This window comes from Diceros bicornis, chromosome 30 (genome assembly GCF_020826845.1).
Source record: "Diceros bicornis minor isolate mBicDic1 chromosome 30, mDicBic1.mat.cur, whole genome shotgun sequence".
NCBI classification, from domain to species: domain Eukaryota; kingdom Metazoa; phylum Chordata; class Mammalia; order Perissodactyla; family Rhinocerotidae; genus Diceros; species Diceros bicornis.
In genome coordinates, this window is record NC_080769.1 from 5,914,018 (window position 1) to 5,935,399 (window position 21,382).

Here is a 21,382-nt window from a genome sequence, read left to right on the forward strand (position 1 = left end):
TATGGTTTTTACAGTGCCCTCTTGCCGGTGACCTGCAGGATCATACCTGTAGTCGAAAAGATGGAGATAATGAATTCTAGTAAGAATGACCACAAACCATAAAGGACTGTGAGGTATAACAGTGACAGGGTGCTCAGGACTTCTTAGTAGATTTTGGCATGTGATTGTTGATTTGATTGCTATTCAAGGAAGAAGGTCATTTTCTTTTTTTTTTTTTAATTTTATTTATTTATTTATTTTTTCCCCCAAAGCCCCAGTAGATAGTTGTATGTCATAGCTGCACATCAGAAGGTCATTTTCAATGTTGAATTCTGTAGGGTGGTAAATTCATTCTATCTTTGGTAAACATTTTGTCTTTGGTAAATATAATCATTGTTTTCTAGAAGGCAAAAACAATGCAGTGGAGCTAAAGTTAATTTGTAAGACATTCCAGTCAGCCATTTTAGTTAAAAAGGAATATTAGTGATTTTTATGATTTGGAATTTTATCTTCTACCATTTTTATTAGTATGGTAAAAAAAGTACACTTAGGGGTTTTTTTTTTTTTTTTGGTGACTGTGAACGTTTGATGAGGGAGGTGTGTGACATTTCTCTCTTCAGCAGGATGAGACTTGGCCTTGCAGTGACAGCAGGCAGCTCCTGGTCCTCTGGGACAGCTTTTGCCTTTCCTGCTTATTAAGACACTGATGTATTTCCTGTGGTGTATTAGACACTGTTGACCATGAAGTACCTCAGTTAAATTATATAAATTCACTTCTTAGTATACTGCATAATATTATTAATATCTCCTTCATGACTCGACTGAGGCCTTTGAGTTTAGGTAAATTATGAGACATTACAAACCTAGCAAGGGAGAGAGACAGGATCACTGTGCTAATCAAGCCTTTCTTTCTCAGAGACTATGCTTTTTTTTTTTTAATAATTTTATTTATTTATTTTCCCCCGCAAAGCCCCAGTAGATAGTTGTATGTCATAGCTGCACATCCTTCTAGTTGCTGTATGTGGGACGCAGCCTCAGCATGGCCGGAGAAGCGGTGCGTCGGTGCGCGCCCGGGATCCAAACCCGGGCCGCCAGCAGCGCAACGCGCGCACTTAACCACTAAGCCACGGGGCCAGCCCGAGACTATGCTCTTGATGCTAGTGTTTCGGCATCCCTCAGATGCCATGCACTATCAAGTCAAGGTCCACAATTTTGCACAAATAAGGCACTTTAAAATTTGGATATAATGGCATGAAAGAAGTTGTTGCAGTGATGGTGCTTGTATGTTTGTGGGAAAACAAGTGATTAACAAATGGTAAATACTTGTCTGATATTTGTCTGGAAATAAGGGCTCTGAAGAAAAGTAAAAAATAATATGAGCTAATAGGGAGGCTGAGATGAGTATATACCTTTTCTATGAGGGTAGGAGTGAGTGAGGGTGTCATTATTATTGTTATCTGGGACTCGAGACTTCTATTGATTTAGACCACAGATATTTATGGTGCCTTTTTTGTGTTTAATATTATGGGAGACAATTTTTATTTACCTTTAAATATTTAAAATGTTATAGTTTTTGGCATTTCCATGTTGCTGCTCTACAGACTGTGTGTGCAATATATATCCCATTAACCATGGGGTTCCTCCCATTTAGAGAAGCAGTTGGATTCCTCTGCACTGTTCCAGCTCATCCTGAGTGTGTTCTATGTGTAGAGTGATATCTATGTGAGTCCACTGTGATCTCCCTGTGGAAACAACAAAAAGAGCTATGGGTGTCTAGAGGCAATCATCCAAGGAATAATTGAGGTGAGCTGCAGGGAGCAGGTATCATTTTGAGTAATATCCTAATTGAATATAAAAGGAGAATTTGGAAACAGTTTCTTTTTATCACAGCAGTGCTGGAAGTCTTTAGATTCAATGTTCCTCAAAGTCCCATAGCCCTTTTAGCTGTTCGCAGGTTTCATTCCCATATGCTTAGACATCCAGCACATGGTGTGGAAAAGTGCAAAACAACAGTAACAGCTACAAGGTTTAACAAAGAGCAAAAGAAAGCATTAATCTTTTCCTTTTTTTTTTTTTTAGTGTTAACTTATGTATTGCAAAGGTTTCAATCAAATGGGCATCACAAGAATGTTCTTGGTGGGGGCTGGCCCCGTGGCTTAGTGGTTGGGTGCACGCGCTCCACTATTGATGGCCCAGGTTCGGATCCCGGGTGTGCACCGACGCACCACTTCTCTGGCCACGCTGAGGCCGCGTCCCACATACAGCAACTAGAAGGATGTGCAACTATGACATACAACTATCTCCTGGGGCTTTGGGGAAAAAAGGAGGAGGATTGGCAATAGATGTTAGCTCAGAGCCAGTCTCCCTCAGCAAAAAGAGGAGGATTGGCATCAGATGTGAGCTCAGGGCTGATCTTCCTCACAAAAAAAAAAAAAATGTTCTTGGTGGTGGCATGTGTTCCATCTTTTTTTTTTTTTTTTTTGTGAGGAAGATCAGCCCTGAGCTCACATCTGATGCCAATCCTCCTCTTTTTGCTGAGGAAGATGGGCCGTGGGCTAACATCCATGCCCATCTTCCTCTACTTTATATGGGACGCCACCACAGCATGGCCGTGCCAGGATCCAAACCTCTGAACCCCGGGCCACCAAAGGGAAGTGGGCAAACTTAACCTCTACGCCACCAGGCTGGCCCCTATTTTCCATCTTTTGATGGCAGTATTAGTATACATTTGTGAAAATTCACAAGTATACCTAAAATATTATATATTTATATAATTAATGGAAAATGAATAACAGTCACTTTCATATGCTAGGAGAATGTTAAACTCTCTTTATCCTTGATTTTTATGCATTCAGTACTTCTTTCTAGCGCTGTGGTATCCATCTTGGGATGAACTGAAGGGCTGAGAAGAATAATTCAGTCCTCAACAGGCCCTTCTTGCAACCCTGTCTTAATTGAGAAAACACACCCTAGCTTCGCACCTGCCCTCATCTCACATTCATAACTAGGAGTGAAGTGAGGAGGCTCCCAGAATCTGTCTTTGATTTTAAATCAGGTTCTGTGGACAAATATTTGGAAATTCTGTGGTTCTGAAACAAAAAGGTGTCTCCTAAGTGGGATCTGTCTGGGGACATCCTCATTCATGTGCATCAGCATCATGACTTTCCATTATTATCCGTAGACCATTTCCAGCTCTTCATTTCCCAATTCAAGCCTACTTGTGCCTGCTTACTTGGAAACGTCTTTAGAAATTTAGACTCCACTTTGGAAAATTTCCCTGAGCAGTGATGGGCGCCTGTGAGTTGAGAGGGTGACAATTCAGTGTTAGAACCCATGTCATCGGCACATCCTGTAAGCCACAACTTTCCCAGCTGTCGCATATTTATCAGACCTGCTTGCTTATTCACACAACACTTAAAAGTGACTGAGTTTGAATGGGGAAACATTGAATTTGTCAAAATAACAATCCCTCCATTAGAATCTCGCTTCACACACCCCCTTACCATAGAGGCTTTAGCAGCCTCCCATTATGCATCCAAGATTCTCTAAATCTCTCATGGTGGACATATGTTGCCCAAGCCTTCTTATACCAAAACTATTCTCCTCATCCTCTGCTGCACAGAATTAGAGAAGCCACTGATCACAACTGATGTAACCTTTTTGTAAATGGAGGCCCTGCCAGGGCCTGACTTGATGATCTTCCACAGCCAGCTTCCCATTTCCCTTGGGTTGTGAATGCAGGACTCCTCAGGCTAGCTACCCAGAGGCCTCCTCATTGAAGAGATGTAGGTACTTACAGGACGGAGTCAAAGATGGCACTTCTGACATATCACATCTACAGGAGGAAGTGCTTTCCCTTCTTCTCTGATGGGTAGAATACATTCTGGAGGAGGTCACACCCTTTTTAAAAACATTGGCCACCTCACGAGTGACTTGGGAGCACACAAATGACCAGGGAGTTAATAGACTTTGCGAACAGTGTGCACCACCACGCCTGATGGGGTGCACTGCAGAGTAGCTGTGTTCTTTCCCTGGATCAAACAGGCCTTCCCTGAGCACAGATTGGATCAGATTGATTAGTCAAACTCCAGGTAATTGTGCTAGCGATAGAGAATTCCCTGGCCTAGAATCAAACTCATCTTCACGGTTTTATAGATCCGCTGGCCATTGCCAATGATCTAGCTGTCTCATCCTACCAATAGCAACAATTCCTTATCCAAGGCACTGCTTTGGCATAAAGAACGCTGGGATACCTTGCCTTCTAATACCCAAGTACAAATCGAAGTCACTCCTTACTCTGCACATATTAAACCTCAGTCTCCAGAGGCTCTTTTTATTGCTAAGTGTGATAAATTCACTTGAGTTTCTGAGACACATACTGGCACTTCAGACCTGATGGTGTTTATCTTAGCCCATCGGCCCCTGTGATATGAAACCATTAAGAGGCCTCCAACCTAACGGTCTAGGCAAAATTCCAGGGACTTCCCTTCCCTACCATGGATAAACTAATGACAGGCTAATGCACCTGATGTGTAAAATATGTGTCATAGGTAATAAAATCCATGCATATCAAGTTAAGGTTGAGGAATGGGTCCCTACAGCTGATGGCAAATAGACTTTGTAGGGCTCCTCACCCCCTCTGCTGGGCTACCTGCTATGCTGTGCCCGTGGTAGAAACTTATAAAGAAAAATTACTCATCATATCATATGTGATCCTCTTGAAGCCAGAATCAAGGTTTCACCAAAACACTGTAGAAATTATTGATATTATCAACTAATGTCTCAAAATATAAAACATTGGGATTTTGAAAAAGATATTCAATAGATCTTGTACCTCTTATCACCCAGGCTGTAACCCTATTAGGATGGCCTAATGGCTTACTTAGACAAACCTTGCATTGTTCTAAAGAGATATTCCTGATGTTTGTGTCATTAGTTAGATTCAACCCCAATATTTAGGGCCTATTACTTTTTCGTGATTATTATTTCCTGCCACCTGATAAGTACAGCCTTTCTATATATAGTAGACATTTCCATCAGAATGGTCACTCCTATAGGTCTTTGTTTTATTGTAATAGTGAACCCTGGCCACCACTCTTATAGCCCACTCTCAGCTCTTCCTCCTAACATCACCCGTAGGCTGTGTGTCCTGTGTGTCAATATTTCATTTTTGGGCACCCTCCCTCAAAACCCCTGAAGTCCACCCAACGGAAATGTGCTGTTTTCCTACCACTTGCACACGTGTGCTCATTGTCATGGGCATCACTCATACTGACCTGGGCACACATGTTGTCATTCAACAAAGACATCATTACTGCCAATCAGGAAATGTCCAAAACACTCAAAACACATGTACCAGACAGCTAACGTTTGAGATGTTTTTCCTGAAGGATAACTCCCTGGAAGCCATGGTGGCTGATAAGTACTTGTGTTTGGACTATTTATTAACCAGCCAAGGAGAGTTCTGTTCCCCTAAAAGGGCTGCTTGCTGCATGTGGGCAGGCTATGCTGGCAAGGTGTCACCAATAACAGAAGAAATGAGACAAGAAATTAAACAATAACATTACAAAAATATTTGAACAGATTTCTGTAACCATACTGACACACTTTCCTGGATCTCTCCAACACCTTGGGATATGTGGATTCAAATATTTTTTGAGGCTTTGTGATCCTAATAATAATTTCTTGTGCTTTTCACATGGCTTTTCAATTAATATTCAAATTCAATTTCATTTAATGAGGCATGTCACCATTCAGTTAATAAGGCTAATAATAAGGAGTGAACTTTAAATGAAGACATTGACGTCATTGTTAATATTTGAGTCTTCATCAGCTTTAGATACCTGCTCACCCCATCTGGCCCACAATGGGTAAATAAGTCAGGAAGGTAGACACATGCCCTTTTTCTTTTTGTGCCAATGGGTAGGAGTGTCAAACCTTGAAAACCTGCAGCCTAACCCCCTATATACTTTAAAGGTTCAAGCCATTCTGCCTTGCACAAATCACCCCAGCCTGCTGATCCTTGCCCTACTCTCATTAAAAATATTTTTATTAACTTGATGCTTGTGACAACATAGTCTTGACATCTAATCCCATTTTAGGTAGCATGTTAATTCTGTCCCAAAAAGGGCAATGATAAAACAGAAGGTAACCAATGGAAAATGTCTTTTGGGTGACAAACAGGTATTCAGTTTAGGGAATTTTTATAAGATGAGGAAAAGAAATAGAAATACAGAGATTCCAGTATGATAATGTTTTTAGATGTATTAGTCACAGAGGAAAACTTTGAAACCACCCACATGAGCTCTAGCGGTAGAATTAACAAGTGAAAATGGAATAGTCTCAGAAGGGAAAAATACAGCAACAGAAGTGAATGGATGGTTTCTGTTCCGATATGTAAAGAGCTCCGAGTGATCATATAATCCTCATAAGAAGAAGCTGAACAACATGAACAGCAGCACCTCTTCTTAGATCAAAGAGAGATTTGAGATTACACGGCAAACCAATGCCCCCAAAATGAGAGACAGGCAAACATAGAGAATGACCGCTTACCTGAAGGAAATACAACTGGAACCAGCAGCTTCTAGGAACACATCAACTGTTACTGATGAATTTGCTGGAGACACAGATTAGACTGGCTTAAGAGTCAAAAGCTTTAGGGAGTCCAGTCTTAGGGAACGTCCTAAAATGTATGTATTTATTTTTCCACCAGAAGCCCAAGGAGGTTCTCCTTGTGAAGATTGGAAAACATTGTCTCATGCTTTATGCAGGAAGTGGGAGGAAAACATTTTGATATACACGGAAAGCATTCTGTGCTCTGTAACTTAGGCCAGACATCAATGAAAACTAATTTGTGAAAGCCTTATCTGATTGTGGAAGGAGCAGTCAGACAACTCCCAGACTCTTCAGGATTTCCCTCTGACAAAAGAGGAGGAATAAAACCTAAGAATCTGTTCTGAAGGTCATAGTCCAGGGATTCTGTCCCATGAAAACATTACAAGTTTAATCATAAAATGAGCGTATTTTCCCTCCCTAATACGTTCCCACCATATCAACAGGGGTCCAGTATATAAAAACAGTGGATTAGGGGCTGGCCTGGTGGCATAGTGGTTAGGTTCACATGCTCCACTTTGGCAGCCTGGGGTTCACAGGTAGGTATCCTGGGCACAGACCGACACACCGCTCATCAAGCCGTGCTGTGGTGGTGTCCCACATACAAATTAGAGGAAGATGGGCACAAATGTCAGCTCAGAGCCAATCTTCCTCAGCCAAAAAATAAATTAATAAAAACAGTGGATTAAAACAGAGAATTGCAAGACACAGACTTCTTAAGATTGAGTTTCTAGTGATACCCAAACAAACCAGGACATTGTATACAGCATAAAGAGTAGTAAGAGAGAAGTTTATAGCAATGAACACCTATATTAAAAAAGAAAGATATCAATTAACAACAGAACTAGAAGAACAACAACAAACTAAACCCAAAGTACAAAATGAATACTCTGAAAACTACAAAACATGGTCAAAAGATATAAGAAATGTATAAATAAATGGGAAAATATCCAAGATTCATGTTTTCAGGACTTAACATTGTTGAAACTACTCCACAAAATGATCTAGACATTGAATGCAATACCTATCATAATCCCAGCTGTACTCTTTATAGAAATTGGCAAGCTGTTTCATAAATTATGTGGAATTGCAAGGGAACCAGAATAGCCAAACCAACCTGGAAAAAGAAAAACAAAGTAGTAGGACTAACATTTTGGGATTTCAAAACTTTATATTAAGGAAAGGTAATCAAGATAGTGTGGTACTGACACATGGATAGACATAGGGATCTATGGAAGATTGAGAGTAGAGAAATAAACTCCCACATTTATGGTCAAGTGATCTTTGACAAAGGTACCAAAAATGAGGAAAGAATATTCTTTTCATAAATTTGTGCTGGTCCAACTGGAAAGCCATATGCAAAAAAAAGATACTGTATCCTTAAAACACACAAGATACAATGACTTACCAAAAAGGATCAAAGACCTAAAGATGAGAGTAAATGTATAATAAAACTGTATAAAACATAGGAACAATTCCTAACCTTGGATTTGGCAAAAGTATGTTACATATGACAGCAAGAGCCATAATGGGGAAAAAATGGGAAATTTGGACTTATGCATTGTGGATTAATACCATGGTACTGATCTTATTGGACCACTGTGTTATATGCAGTCAGTCATTGACGCAAACGTCGTTACGTGTGGCATGACTGTATATAGATTATCTCAATAAAATTGTTCATATATGTAAATAAATGCATTAAGAGCTTTGCAATGCAAAAGAGTTTTACAATCCCCTCTTAGGCTTATTAGAATTTCCATGTTAATTAACAGATCCATAACCTGACATAGTTACATTGTGTGTGGTGAGAAAGCTTAATCCATTGTCTGCAGTACACATATATCAAATCATCAGGTTGTAATTTTTAAATATAAACAATATTGTTAGCCAATTATACCTCAATAAAGCTGGGGAAAAATCTTTCCAAATGCATCCCACATCTACATAATGATTTATTGGTTGTCTTATAGTCAATTAGGAATCAATTGCCTTAGGGATATTATAACCATTTACATTTCAAACTTCTCTAGGGACAAAGACAAAAATTGATCTAAAATAAATTTCCCTCCAGAGTAAAATGTAAACTTGAGAGTTCAGTGAACATATCTCTTAGATTGTGGTGAGTCTGAGAAGAGTCCCTGTGCCCAGCCAGGGCTGCGTGGTTCCAACTTCCCAAAAGACAAGCACTCTGGGATTGTTTATCTTAAGTTCCCAATGAGTGGGGGTGAGGCAGAGGTGGGTGGAAGGCTGAACATTGGCAAGGAGGAAAAATCAAAATGGAGCGAGATTCTCTATTACAGATGATGGGGTCACATTTAAATGTCTGTGTTTCTAAACAAGGGTCAAGGTTTCATGTGTGTGTCACAGACTTACCCCAAGCCCTTGACCCCTAGAGGACATAAGACCCTCTTGTTCAGAAGCCAGGTACCTGCGGGTTACTGTAAATATTCAATAAGAACATGATTACCTTTGACCTTGTTCCCAACAGAGACACAGATGAAAAGAAGTTAATCTTGTTAATTTGCTATTTTCTTATTTAACCTGAGGGGTGACTCAAGGGTCACAAGGATTTATGGGTTTGTTTTGCAGAAGTAAAAGAATGTCTTTAAGGAAGTTATGATCACCAGATAACCAGCCCCCAGTTGCCTTTAACACTCAGAGTCTTGTTTATCTAGAGTGAAAGAAATGTGGATTTCCCCTTTGTCTCTGAAACTTCTCATCCCAAGCCCTTTAGCTCTATAAAGATCCCCTGCTTTCTTCTTTTGTTAAGGTGGATTTGAGAGAACCTGTCCTCAAATCCACTACCCTGTCTCCCCAGCCTAGCACTTCCTAGGACTGGCAATAAATTCCTAAATTTTCAGTGTTCTCTCTCTGCATTCCCAGAGTCAACTTGCTTCTCGGATTCACAGCATTAGCAACTATTTGTCCTCTGTGGTTCATTTCAAACAGAACCAATATTTAACTGTTTACCCTTATTCCCCAGGACCATGGATGGCTCTTTTTTAAAGATTATATTTGTCTGTGGATATTTTCCATTAGAAGACAGCAGAACATAACCACCTGGAACTACACTGCATAAAATCCTGTGCGTCTCCCCCCAGGATCCTTCTGGGCACAGACATCCTCGGGGAAGTCCTTTGGGTGGAGGGTCCTCTTGAGAAGCTTTCCTGGGTGATCTGTCCTGTCAGTCTTGCCTCTCCTTGTGTTTGTGACCTTGAGAAGATTTATTCATTTATTTAAGTCTCTGTTTTTCAATAAGGGTAATATGTATTTAATCAATAGAGTTTGAAAGACAGTGTAAAATATTTCCAAACTAGCAAGAATAAGGTGAATTTCAAAAAAAAAAAAAAAAAAAAATTCCTGGATTGTATTCCATTTGTTAAGAAGTCTCATTTCACTTTTTCTTCCTGAGTGTGTGTACAAAGATTCTGAGGTCTGTATTTACTTTTGGATGTTTTAAAATGAAATTTCAGGGCTTAGACATGCATACCACAGGTGTTCAAGTACGATTAATTATTTACAAACCAATTTCTTGCCATGGAGATAATAAAGTGACATCTTTTTTCTCAAAAGAATAGATATTTGGGGTTTTCTGGTCGAACCAGTAAAAGTGCCTTACAATTTTCTTCCCTCCTTTCCACATAAAGGATGAGTTTAACTGATCTTTCTGGATTGTCCAAACACTGGATTCATGTCATTTAAAATATCAGTGGTGTTCCAAAGCAACTTCAGTGGGGAGTACACCCTGTAGTCATTGCCCCAAGCCAAGGCTCCCTTGGGCCTGCAAAGGGAAGGACTTGAAGGCCCAGTTGTTTTTCCTGGGGAGCCTCCCCCTGCAGGTGTCCTGCCTGCTCACACCCCCAGTGGAACGAGCCTTTATGCTGAGAGGAGCTGCAGAGCCCTGGAAAGCTGGGGGTGCACGTGCTCATGGGGGACAGGGAGTGATGCCCTTTCTGAGGTTGTGGTTGTGGTTCCTTAGGCCTAGATTTTTGGATGTTATGTTTGAGTTTTGCATTCACACTGTAGGTGCACTGAGAGTGTAATTTGTGAACATCGAGAAAGTCTGTGAAGATCAGGTGTTCTGTCCCGTGGACAGAGGGTTTATGAATTTGGGACTTCATTTGGGTCTGAAACTTAAACTGAATCCAGCTGAGTTTTCCTCATTGTGGGAAGGAAAGCCTGAGAGAGGGAGCATTTGCATTATTCCCTGGGGAGGGGAGGGTGTGGAGCTCCCAGAGTTCACTCCTGTAGCTGCTCAGGTGCCCCACCCTCCTCCACCAGGGACTGACCCACTCCAGGGGTTCGGTCTCAACCAAGAGTATCTAGACCTCAAATCTGGGAATATGGTCAACTTTCTGAGTGTGGGTTTTCTTTCTGAAGTATAGGCAAGCAGGCTGCTTCTATGAGCTGATTGGAATATTCGTGTTTTCATCCTTGTATTCCTTTATCTACTGAAGGTTGCAGCCTTTGATTCTAGTTTCCATTAGCACTTGGGCTTTCAAATGTAAGTTGATGGAGAGGTATGATTGAGAGATATAATATAATATAAGGTATATATAAGGTAGGATATAAGGTAGGAAAACTGTGGAAACAAATTGAATTTTTGTTCCATTTCGGGAAGAGTAACTCAAGATGTGAGATGGGTGTATTTAAGTTATCAGGTGCTTTTTCCATTTTCACGACAGTTTTTATATGTATCTGTCTGTACAGAGTTTTGACATTTGAAAGGCTGTACTATTCCTTAGGCAAATGAATTCCTATTTTAAAGGATTTGAGGAAAAGCAATTGAATTTATATTTTCATTAGTGTGAGCAAAACACTTCAAGGTTACGGAAACCTTTGAAATTCTCAGTACATTTAAGGGTTAAATTTCAAACCCCTAATGCTTCATAACATGCTGCTTTTTCCTGAAAATACTACCAGTGTAAATATAGTGGAGGGACAAACTATATGTCCCTTGTCATTTTAGTTGGAAAGGAATTTTTAAATCTTTTATTTATTGACTGCAGTTTTGTATTCATTAGTGTTTAAAGGATTAAATCTTGGAGTGATTTCCTATGTAGAAAAGTTAAAATCATTTTAAAATGCAAAAATTAATTAAAAATAAAGATTAAGCAAAGGAAAATATGGTGTATAAAAATTTCTCTCCTTATTTTAAATAAATCATTCATGGGAAGTTTAAAAAAATTCCTAAGAAAAGAAACTTAAGAAGACTCCCTGCCTGCACGTCCTGCCCCACTCCTCTGCTCTCACTCCAGCCCCCCTCAAATGACCAGTTTTGATCACTGCTTCATCATCCTGTTAGTGTTTCTTTATGTAAAAACAAGCCAGTGCAAATGCCTATTTTTCTTATTCTGTTTGTCCTTGTAATGAGTGGCCAGGGTCCACATATTTGATGTTTGACTACTGAACACTTAAGCCTCACCCCTCCCTTTCCCCTAGGCCTTCTTGTCTGGACAGGCTGATGAGAAAGCCTGGAGGCTCCTGCACTGTGAGCTGCTGCTTGCTGGGCAGCTCCTCCTGTGAGCTGTGCTGCCCTGTGTGCGTTGTTGACCCACCACGCCTGGGTTCTATGTACAGAGGACTCTGAGTTGGCAGTTTTGATAATTCCTTGTCCTTTGGGAGCAGGAGTATGAGAATGGCCCTCATTACTGGGGGGCAGGGTTGATGCCTTAGCTGGAACCCATCTGTGTTTAGAGTGAAGCTGTGACTGAGGCTGGGTTTGTCCCTACATTAGGGACGTGTCTTAGGGGGGCAGGAGGATGATTATACCCTGTGAATGAGGTGAGCCCATCACATGGTCACTCCTTAAAAAGGAGTTATTGCAGAGAGATTGTGAGAAATAGAAGAGACAGGGAAAGGCAGCTGGTAGATCATGGGTGGAGTCCACACTCCTGATGGCAGAGGGCTCACTAGGACCCTTAAGGACCTCTGCTGCTGCTGCCCTGCCTCTACTGCAACAAAGACCGTGACCTTCAGGGCTATAGGGGACAACAGCCATGGCAAGTGTGTGGCACAGCCAAGGCATTAGTCAAACTGGATTTCAGACTGGACGCCTTAAACTCTATAAAGCAACTAGTTGTTATAGTGGAGGCTCCTAACTCTGAAGACACTGATGTGAGTTTTTGCTCTGGAAGAAAGATGTATCAATGAAGGATGTAAATTATGTTAAAAATTTAATATGTTAACACCTTAAGGGGCAGTTGGGGCGAGTCTTCTATGAATAGAGTCTATCGATCCCAACTGACTCTGTTCGCGGAAGACTCACCCTAAACTGTTCAGAGAAAATTGAGAACAAGGGAGTGCTACAGAGGGATAAGTTTGGGAGGGTCGGGGTGGAGGGGGCCCAGGTGGGGACATGTGTGTGCACCTTGATAGCTGTTTCGCGCCGTAGCAATTCGCGCCATAAAATGTAACTGTCTGTTTTGAATTAACCAATCATGTAAAACCGCGCCAACCTTTTCCCGCTTTATGCTCCCAAATCCTATAAAAGAACTTGCCCCCTAAGGCTCGGGGTTGACCCCTCTGTCTCCTGCGAGGGACACGAGCCGACCCGGAGCTCCGCTCAATAAACCTCTTGCGTTTGCATCAAGTTCGGTCTTCTGTGTCTGTGGGCCCGCGTCATCCCGAGACCTGGTGAGTTGGGATTTCCCTCCCCTTCCCCTTGGGAATCCAACATCAATACCAGGGTAGAGAGGACACTCCATCCTGCAAAGTATGTCCAATGACCTGAAATACAAAACAGGGAAGGATAGCAGAGAGGGAACAAGAGGAAAAAGGTACTGAAACAAAGGTTCATAATTTGACCCAATTGGAAATCCAAAATATGCTAAAAGAATTTGCACACCAACAAAGATAAAAGGGTGCTCTTTGGCTTTCGCGACTCTAAATCATAGGTTTTGAGTTCATGTTACCGTCTCCTGTAATGCAATAATTCACAACCCTTCATGCAATTACTCAGTGCTACTTAATGCAATTACTCAATTCTCAAATTACAGTTACACCTGGCTGGGATCTCAGTAAATTAAAGCAAGGGATGGGCCGGCCCCGTGGCTTAGCAGTTAGGTGCGTGCGCTCTGCTACTAGCGGCCCGGGTTTGGATCCCGGGTGCGCACTGACGCACCGCTTCTCTGGCCATGCTGAGGCCGCGTCCCACACACAGCAACTAGAAGGATGTGCAACTACGACGTACAACTATCTACTGGGACTTTGGGGGAAAAATAAATAAATAAAATTATAAAGCAAGGGACCTCACAATTTTAGGCAAGTTCCCGAATATAACGCAGAGGCCAGATTGGTATACTTCACCTTAACCATCAGAACTCTTTGCCATGCCTCACAGTCAGGACCCATTGTCCTAAAATATCCCACAGTGAGCAGGAAAGCTCTGAATCAAAAATTCCTAAGTTAAAATTCAGTTAAATTAAGTCTTCACCCCTTCCAATTTGGCTTCCCCAAATGGGACTCCATGGTCTTTACCCCTTAGTTACATTAATTAATATGGCCCAGTGGAGATTAAACAGAGCCTTCAAGGATTGAAAACTGTTGTAACAAACCTACTTAGGGAGAAGTGATTATCCCCAGGGTTTCTACTTTGAACAGCTGAAACTGGCCTGTTCTTAAGTCTGGAAAGAATGAATGACACCTCACAGTGGATTACTGCAACCTGGAGGCTGTGGCCAAACCAAATACAGCCCTATACCCTGTCCCCAACATTATAGAAATTACTGACTCCACCCAGTCAGCACCTGGTAAACATTCTGCTCTCTCAGATTCTGCTCAGTCTGTTCTGTTCAGTGCTGTGTCCACGGCCTCTCGGCTGCAGTTGGCCTTCCCCTCTGAAGGGACACGATACACCTTTACAGGTGACCTTGTCTTATTGCACTTCACTTTACTGCACTTTGCAGATATTTTGTTTTTTACAAGACTTTCCAGGGGCCAGCCCCATGGCATAGCGGTTAAGTGCGCACGCTCCGCTGCTGGCAGCTCGGGTTCCTATCCTGGGCGCGCACCGAAACACCGCTTCTCCGGCCATGCTGTGGCGGTGTCCCACATAAAATGGAGGAAGATGGGCATGGATGTTAGCTCAGGGCTGATCTTCTTCACAAAAAAAAAAAAAAAGACCTTCCACCAGCAAAATGATTATGACACACTGAATGCTCAGATGATGGTTAGCTTTTTTTAGCAACAAAGAATTATTATTTTTTCCAAGAAAGATTCACCTTGAGTTAACATCCATTGCCAATCCTCCTCTTTTTTTTGCTGAGGAAGATTAGCCCTGAGCTAACATCTGTGCCACTCTTCCTCTATTTTCTATGTGGGACACCGCCACAGCATGGCTGGTGAGGGGAGTAGGTCTGTTTTGGGATCTGAACCCATCAACCCAGGCCACCAAAGCAGCGCATGGAACTTTAACCACTCAGCCACGGGGCCAGGCCCAATAAATTATTTTTTAATTAAGGAATGTGTATTGTTTTTTTACAGATGTTTTTGCACAATAGACTAAAGGATAATGTAAACACAACTTTTATATATATATAGAAGAATATTGTAGTTCTTGTCCTTAGAAACTATAAAGACTATACATGATTTGTATATGAGACTGTACCAAACAATGGGCAAAGAAGAATCGTCCACTTTATGCCATCTCTTTTGTGTCTGGTCACTCAGAAATATGTTATCACCTCCGAGTGTTGTCGCTTGTCGCCTCACGTTATTTTTATCTTTGTGTTCTCCATAGTCTACTTTCCCCTCCACATCAATCTGAGACCCCTTTCTCACATATGCCACATCTCTGAGGCCTGGCTGGAATACTGAAATTCTGTGCCATGTTGTCTTTTGACTGACATCACCCATTAGGTGAGCTTCACTTTCCCTTGATTGCCACATCTCATTGGTCACTGGAGAAAATATTATCACTGGGTCTTTTCCTTCCGCCTGTCCCATGACAGGGTCCTGACCCACTCGTCCAAGTAACTGCACACGATTCAGAGATCCTGTGAGAATCAAGCTGCTCGCTACTTCAGATTCATGTCTTACAAACTGAGGCAGTACCTGTAACACAGATCTTTGAAACTGACTTCTATTTTCTCTTCTTGTAATCTAATCTTTAGTCTTTCCTGATGCTCTAACCCCTAAACATACTTTTTTTTTTTGAGGAAGATTGGCCTTGAGCCAACACCTGTTGCCAATCTTCCTCTTTTTTCTTTTTTCCTCCCCAAAGCCCCAGTACACAGTTGCATAACTTAGTTGAAGCCTTCTGTGATCCCAATTCTTTCTTTTTATACTTCTTTTTATATTTATTACTATTATTGTTTTTTTTTTTTTTTTTGCTGAGGAAGATTAGCCCTAAGCTAACATCCATTGCCAAGTCTACTCATTTTTTGCTTTTGGAAGATTAGCCCTGAGCTAACATCTGTGCCAATCTTCCTCTACTTTATATGTGGGTCATAGCCACAGCATGGCTCATGAGTGACATAGGTCTATGCCTGGGATCCGAACCCACCTACCCTGGATGCCAAAGTAGAATGCAATGAACTTAACCACTACGCCACAGGGGCCTCATCCCAGTTCTTTCTGAAGGTATGAAAGGATTCACTGGATAAAACCTCTGGAATGTAAACAGTGTGGGAAGGACCTCATTGGTCCACATCCTAAAATGTGAAAAAAAATACTAATGAGAAATATCAATTTAAGTAACATGAGAAAGCTTGGTGGGAATAAATGCATGTATAAAGTTCCAGAAAATTTTCAATATGAAAGACTTTTTTTTTTTTTAAGGAAGATTGGCCTTGCAGTAACATCTGTTGCCAATCTTCCTCTTTTTTCTTTTTTCTCCTCAAAGCCCCAGTACACAGTTGTATATCATAGTTGTAGAGTTGTAGTTCTTCTATATGGGATGCCACCTCAGCATGGCTTGATGAGTGGTGAGTAGGTCTGCGCCCAGGATCCAAACCCCGGGCTGCTGAAGCGGAGCACGTGAACTTAAGTGCTATGCCACTGGGCTGTCTCCAAAAAAATTTTTATAAAAATTGTAAATATATTGGTTTACTAAGTTTCTCTCTTCTTCTTTTTTTTTTTTCTGGTGAGGAAGATCAGCCCTGAGCTAACATCCATGCTAATCCTCCTCTTTTTGCTGAGGAAGACCAGCTCTGAGCTAACATCTATTGCCAATCCTCCTCCTTTTTTTCCCCAAAGCCCCAGTAGATAGTTGCATGTCATAGTTGCACATCTTTCTAGTTGCTGTATGTGGGACGCGGCCTCAGCATGGCCGGAGAAGCGGTGCGTCGGTGTACGCCTGGGATCCGAACCCGGGCTGCCAGTAGCGGAGCGCGTGCACGTAACCACTAAGCCACAGGGCTGGCCCCTTGGAGTCCTTTGATTAGCAAGCCTGAGGGGTCCTGCATTCATGACCCAAGGCAAAATGGGAAGCTGGCTGTGGAGGATCATCAATTCAGGCCCTGGGAGGGCCTTCATTTACATAAAGACTGTCAGTTGCCATCAGTGGCTTCTCAAATTGTGTGCAGCACCCGCAGAAGAGAATAGTTTCTGGTACAAGAATGCCTTGGGGAATTTATGTCCACCATGGGAGGTTTAGTTTAGAGACTCTTGGCTGCATAATGGGAGGCTGCTAAAGCCTCTATTATAAAGGAGTGTGGGGAGGGGGATACTAATGGTATTGAGTGTTATGTCAAAAATTGTACAGCCTTTTGTTTCCCAATTTAATGGAAGTCAATTTCTAAGTGTTGTGTAAATAACTGAGTAAGCAGATCTGATAAATATGACATGGCTGTATCACTGTGGCTGGCAGACTGTGCCCCTGACATGGGTTCTATCACTGCTTCTCTCACTCTCTCAGCTCACAGCCCCCTGGTATTGCCTCAGAGAAATTTTGCAGAGTGGGACAGGCATAGATTTCTAAAGATGTTTCCAAGTAATCAGGTAAAGAGTAGGCTTGTGATGGGAAATGAAGAGCTGGAAATGGCCTATGGATGGTAATGAAAAGAAATGAGGGGCCAGCCCAGTGGTGTAGTGGTTAAGTTCACATGTTCTGCTTTGGCAGCCTGGGGTTTGCCGATTTGGATCCTTGGTGCGGACCTACTCACTGCTCATCAAGCCGTGCTGAGGCAGTGTCCCACACAGAAGAGTTATAACTCCACAACTATGATATATAACCATGTACTGGCGGGGAAAAACAAAAGAAATGATACTGGTACACATGAATGAGGATGTCCCCAGGCAGATCCAGCTTGAGATACACTTTTATGTCTTAGAACCACTGTATTTCCAAAGATTTGTCCAAGGAAGCCAATTTAAACTCAAAGAGATTGTGGGAGCCCTCTCACTAAGCTCCTAGTATGTGGATGAGATGAGGGCAGGTGCAGCTCTAGAGCACGATTTTTTAATTAAGACAGGGTTGCAAGAAAGGCCTGTTGAGGACTGAGTCCTTGCTCAGTCTTTCAGTTCTTCCTAAGAAGGATCCCATAGTCAAGGAAAGAAGAGTTGAAGACATAAAAATCAAGGTTGAGGAGCACTTAACATTCTTCTAGCATATGATAGCAACTGTGTTATTCATTTTCTAATAATTATATATATAACACACATTTAAACATATATAAAATAGTTTAAGAGCACTCATGCATTTTCACAAATATATACTGCCATCAAAAGATTAAAACCATACCTTCACTCCAAAAGAACATTCCTGTGGTGCTCATTTGAATGACACCCCATCAATAGGTAAGTTAACACTAAAAAAAATGGAATACATTCCTTTGCTGTTTTTAACCTTGAAGCTATTACTGCTGTTTCTCACTTTTCCATAACATGTGTTAGACATCTAAGCATATGGAAATGAAACATGTGAACAACTAAATGGGCTACAGGCTTTTGTGGATCATTAATACAAGAGACTTCCAGGGACTCCTGTGATGAGAAGATGTTCAGAATTTTCCAGTTCTCCTTTTATACTCAATTAGGAATATTACTCAAAATGATACCCTCCCTCTGCAGCACATCTCAATTATTCCTTGGATGATTGCCTCTAAACACCCATAGCTCTTTTGGGGTGTTTCCACTGGGAGATCACAGTGGACTTGCATAGATATCACTCTACTCATAGAATACACTCAAGATGAGCTAAAACAGTGCAGAGGAATGCAACTGTTTCTCTAAATGGGAACACCTCTGTGGTTTAATTGAACCCAAATATGAAAATAATAATTCACAAGAAAGTATACTATTTGATAAACTTGCCATACATAGAAATTTATTCTAACTGTTGAATAGTATGGAAAATAAAAAGAGGCTGGTATACCCACCAACCTAAAAAAGGACCTTTATCTAAGAAAGGAACAAAATATACAATGAATTATGCATATCCAGGACTGCAATATAAGGCCAGTAAGAAAATTCCAACAAATAGAAACTGTCATTTTTCAATGGCCCATTGACACAGAACAATTAAAACATTATTAAAAATTAAAGAGAAAATATTATTAACTGGTTTAAGGAAAAAGCAACACCTATTAATCTTATATACTACTGATGAAAGATGTCTTGCAGAATTATTTCACTTCAATATTCATTTCTGAAAGTAGTTAACAGATTCCACAATCCAATGTTGCACTTTAAGAAAGGGGCTTGCTAAACACAATATATTTATAATTTCTATCAAGCTTTCATATATGACTTAAATTTATATTTCTTTTTGGTGGGAGTTTCACATAGAAGGATGTAGGCCAAGTGAAATCTTTCCCATGGTGTTTACACTCAAGAAGCTTTCATTAAGTGAGTCCTTTCATGCCTTCAGAAAGAACTCGGATGACAAAAGGCTTTCCTGCATTCTTTACATTTATATGGTTTTTCCTCTGATCTGTATTCTTGCATATCCTCAAAAGTTTTCATGAGAAATACAGGCTGTCCCATTTTCCTGATATTCATAGGGTTTCTCTCTGGTGTGAACTCTTTCATGTATTTGAAGAGAATTGGAAGAAATGAATGTTTTACTGCATTTTTTACATTCATATGGTTTCTCTCCAGTATGAGTTCCTTCATGACTTTGAAGAGAACTGGTACAACTGCATGCTTTACTGCATTCCTTACATTCATATGGTTTCTCTCCAATGTGACTTCTTTCATGTTTTTGAAATGATCTGGGAGAAATGAATGCTTTCTCACATTCCTTGCAATTATAAGGTCCATATCCAGTGTGAAAGATCATGTGTGATCGAAGACTTGAGGGAGCAGTAAAGGTTTTCCCACATTCCTTACATTTATAGGGTTTCTCTCCACTATGGATTCTTTCATGCATTTGAAGAGAACTGGAAGAAGTGAATGCTTTACTGCATTTTTTACATTCATAGGGTTTCTCTCCAGGATGAGTTCCTTCATGTCTTCGAAGAGAACTGAGTCTACTGAATGCTTTACTGCATTTTTTACATTCATAGGGTTTCTCACCAGTGTGATTTCTTTCATGTATTTGGAGAGCTTGAAGAGAAATGAAAGCCTTACCACATTCCTTACATACAAAAAGTGTTCCTTCTGTGTGAGTTCTTTGGTGTATTTTTAAGTTAGCATACAAACTGAAGGCTTTCCCACATTCTTTACATTCATAGGGTTTCTCTCCAGTGTGACTCCTTTCATGTATTCGAAATGAACTGGGATAAATGAATACTTTCTCACATTCCTTACATTTATAAGGTCCATCTCCACTGTGAGTGATCATGTGTGCTCGAAGGTTTGTGAGAGCAATAAAGGCCTTCCCACAGTCCTTACATTCAAAAGGTTTCTCTCCAGTGTGATGTCTTTCATGTGTTTGAAGAGCAGTGAGACAACTAAATGCTTTACTGCATTTTTTACATTCATAGGGTTTCTCGCCAGTATGATTTCTTTTATGTATTTGGAAACCTTTAACAGAACTGAACGTTTTCCCACATTCCTTACATTCATGGGGTTTCTCTCCCGTGTGACTCCTTTCATGTTTTTGCAATGCACTGGGAGAAATGAATGCTTTCTCACATTCCTTACATTTATAAGGTCCATCTCCAGTGTGAAAGATCATGTGTGATTGAAGGCTTGAGGGAGCTGTAAAGGTTTTCCCACATTCTTTACATACATAGGGTTTCTCTCCAGTATGAATTCTTTCATGTATCTGAAGATAACTGTAAGACCTGAATGCTTTACTGCATTTTTTACATTCATAGGGTTTCTCTACAGTATGAGTTCTTTCATGTCTTTGAAGAGAACTGAGTCTACTGAATGCTTTACTGCATTTTTTACATTCATAGGGTTTCTCTCCAGTATGAGTTCTTTCATGTCTTTGAAGGATACTGGGAAAAGTGAAGGCTTTCCCACATTCCTTACATTTATATGGCTTATCTCCATATTTTTGATAGCCACATGGCTTGTATTCAATGTGACATCTAACATGCCTATTGAGGGATGAATGATGCATGAAGACTTTTCCACATGCACTGCATTTGCATGGTTTTGCTGCAGGAGTTTTGTTGTTCAGATTGAGATTCGGAATAAGGTTAAAGTTTTCTCCACATTGACTACCCTCTTCACATTCAGAGAGTGTCTCTACCATATGACTTCTGTAAAAAATGAGAAGCACATTATTAATGATTTCTTTATAATGATTTTATAGGAAAAATATAGGTTTTCTGTCTTATCTGAATTCTCTGAAATTGAATATACTGAATGTTCTACAAGAAGTCTTCACCCTTCCTATTTAATAAAACAGTGATATTCCTATATAAGGTTTATTAATACTCTTTCCAAGTGA

General features: G+C 40.8%; 2 protein-coding genes across 4 annotated transcripts in view; both read right to left on the reverse strand.

Moving 5' to 3' along the window:
- Positions 1–15,031: 15,031 nt before the first annotated feature.
- On the reverse strand, positions 15,032–18,433 carry LOC131394178 (single-stranded DNA-binding protein, mitochondrial-like). Its single transcript, XM_058525418.1, has 2 exons — positions 18,410–18,433; positions 15,032–15,696 (listed from the first exon to the last, which is right to left on the reverse strand). The coding sequence occupies exons 1-2, from the start codon at positions 18,431–18,433 to the stop codon at positions 15,097–15,099; spliced, it is 624 nt and encodes a 207-aa protein (XP_058381401.1). The 3' UTR covers positions 15,032–15,096.
- The window catches only part of LOC131394527 (zinc finger protein 709-like), a 41,159-nt gene continuing 36,534 nt past the window's right edge, over positions 16,758–21,382 (reverse strand). For 2 of the 3 annotated variants that reach the window (XM_058525892.1, XM_058525894.1), the window contains exon 4: positions 16,758–21,191. In XM_058525892.1, the coding sequence (XP_058381875.1) occupies positions 19,487–21,191 (1,705 nt within the window). In that variant the 3' untranslated portion in view covers positions 16,758–19,486. The remainder of the gene's footprint in view (positions 21,192–21,382) is intronic. The other variant, XM_058525893.1, reaches the window with a different exon arrangement.